Source organism: Exserohilum turcica (genome assembly GCF_000359705.1).
Source record: "Exserohilum turcica Et28A unplaced genomic scaffold SETTUscaffold_244, whole genome shotgun sequence".
Classification (NCBI taxonomy): domain Eukaryota; kingdom Fungi; phylum Ascomycota; class Dothideomycetes; order Pleosporales; family Pleosporaceae; genus Exserohilum; species Exserohilum turcicum.
The window spans coordinates 1-2,430 of NW_007360075.1; the positions used below are offsets into that span (position 1 = coordinate 1).

A 2,430-nucleotide genomic window follows, 5' to 3' on the forward strand; every position below is an offset into this window, starting at 1 on the left:
TGAGAGGCTGACGCGACGCGACCCTGAGACGGCCGGCGAGCGAGAGTGAGAGCGAGCGTGGTGCGAGTGCGGGTGCGAGCGAAGCCAGTGGGTCCCGGCGCCCGCCCACTTGCTGCTTGCGTAGTTTCTGAACCGACCCTCTCTGAGCCGAAACCGGACCGCGAGATTATTCACCATGGCCATCCACCGCCCCCCCGTGCGCCTGCTTTCTCCTGACAAGGCACATGCAATGACTGTATAACACTCGCGCCGCCCCCCCCTCTCGTCGCGTCTCGGCCCTGCACACTCCCCTTTTCCCCTTCGCTTTCTTCCTCTTCTGCTGTCTCTCCTCGGTTTCGGACGGTAATTGGCGGCGCCGGCATAGCAATTGAGAAAGAGAAGCGAGTGCGCAACATAGCCCATTGCCTCCGGACTATCTTGTGGGGCTTGCCCACACTGGCACGGCAATGTCTACAACCCTTGGGTAATTGTGCTTGGTCAGTATCAACAACGCCAGGCTAACTCGTGCAGCTCCTTCATAGCCGGCGGCGTGGCGGCATGCGGCGCTGTGACGGTAACCCACGGCTTTGAAACCGTCAAGATCCGGTGCGCAAACACACTTGGTAGCACCTACGCGACAGGCACGTTGACCGCTCGCGCAGACTGCAATTACAGGGCGAGCTGAAGGCCAAGAGTGATGCGCCACGGTTATACAAGGGAGTCTTCCACGGCGTGAGCGTCATTCTCAAGAACGAAGGACCTAGAGGCTTGCTCCGGGGGCTGGGCTGCGCAGTACGTCTACAAAGGCTTCCAAGTTGCGACCGACAGGGCGCGGGCACTGACACACGCCCAGTACGTGTACCAAATGACTCTAAACGGGTGTCGTCTGGGCTTCTACGAACCAATACGCAAAACCCTCACAAACGTCGTCTACAGCGACCCCACGGTGCAATCCTTTGGTATCAACCTGTTCGCCGGCGCCTCGTCTGGTATCCTTGGTGCCGCTACCGGGTCGCCCTTTTTCCTCGTTAAAACCCGCCTGCAATCGTACTCGCCCTTTTTACCCGTAGGCACACAGCACCATTACCGCAACGCTCTTGACGGCATGCGGCAGATATATGGGGGAGAAGGCGTAAAAGGCCTCTACAGAGGTGTGGGCCCAGCCATGGTCCGCACGGGATTCGGCAGCTCTGTCCAGCTTCCCACGTATTTTTTCGTAAAGAGGCGTCTGGTCAAGCATCTTGGTATGCAAGAGGGCATGCCGCTGCACGTTGCGAGTAGCACCGCCAGCGGCTTCGTCGTGTGCTGCGTCATGCATCCCCCGGATACAATCATGTCGCGCATGTACAATCAGACGGGCAACCTGTACTCGTCGGCCTTTGATTGTTTGTCGCGCACGATAAAGACGGAGGGCTTGTTTGCCCTGTACAAGGGCTACTTTGCACATTTGGCCCGAATTCTGCCACATACGGTATGCATGCCCCTGTACGATTGAACTTTGGTGGGAGAAGAAGACTAATCCATCCATGTATGAGTAGATTTTGACGCTTACGCTTGCCGAGCAAACGATAAAGGTGATGCGCTTGATCGAAGATCGCATTCTACCAGAGGGAGTCAAGGCGAACATGTAAAAAAAAAATACAGTATTAACAATGAACAAGATGAAAGAAAACGACCAAGAATGAATCAACAAAGTAATTTCTAATGCAGCCCTTGTTGCTTTGCGTCTTTGCCTGGACACTTTTGTTGCGTGAAGAATTTGCTCAAGCGACTTTTTGGGAAAATGGACCACTGCTCTACTCTAATCGACTGGTGATTGCATGTCGATGAAGGTCAAGGAGATTCTGGCCTTTTCCAAACACCCTGCCTGGTTCATTCTCCATATATATATATATATATAACGTATTCCACCACCGAGAGTGCCACCCCACCGAGTGTGCCACTTTTTCTTGGCATCGCGAACATCACATATGAAAACTTGAATTACTCTACACTAGCTATAGATGCTTCGTACGACTCACTTGCATCTAACATAGAATCTTCTTCTACATCTTTTTGGCACGTACGGGCGTTATGGCCCACTCTCCCACAGATTCCACAGTGCCGTTGACCTGGCTGGGCCTTTTCTTGACTACCCCCACCACGCGCTTTCTTTGATATTATACGACTAGTAGAAGCACTTTCAGCTGCCTGCGATGCTCCTGCACCAAATTCTAGTGTCCCGCCTGTCTGAATCCGCTTTCTTTTACGCCCTCGGCGCTTTGTTACCTCTGCTAGTTGCTCTTCAAGCTCTCGTACGCGGGCCTTCATAAGCACATTCTCATGTAGCATCTCCTCAGCCCCTTTAATAAGCTTTGAAAAGCCTTCTTGTGCAGTAGTTGGTGACCGTACGAACGAGTCTCTCACAAGCTTCGACTGCGACCCAAATTCGTACGAATTGCTTGGTGTTTT

At 53.3% G+C, this 2,430-nt stretch overlaps 1 protein-coding gene across 1 annotated transcript; it reads left to right on the forward strand.

Annotated features, from left to right (window-relative positions):
• The first annotated feature begins 303 nt into the window (after nucleotides 1-303).
• On the forward strand, nucleotides 304-1,662 carry SETTUDRAFT_170091 (uncharacterized protein). Its single transcript, XM_008028433.1, has 5 exons — nucleotides 304-463; nucleotides 511-585; nucleotides 642-771; nucleotides 833-1,450; nucleotides 1,518-1,662. Exons 1-5 carry the CDS (start codon nucleotides 447-449, stop codon nucleotides 1,608-1,610), a joined length of 933 nt encoding a protein of 310 aa, XP_008026624.1. The 5' UTR covers nucleotides 304-446; the 3' UTR covers nucleotides 1,611-1,662.
• Nucleotides 1,663-2,430: the final 768 nt, after the last annotated feature.

Coding starts and splice junctions, on each gene's coding strand:
- SETTUDRAFT_170091 (XM_008028433.1), top strand. Junction 772..832: donor TCCGGGGGCTGGGCTGCGCA/GTACGTCTACAA, acceptor ACACACGCCCAG/TACGTGTACCAAATGACTCT. Junction 1,451..1,517: donor CCCGAATTCTGCCACATACG/GTATGCATGCCC, acceptor ATGTATGAGTAG/ATTTTGACGCTTACGCTTGC.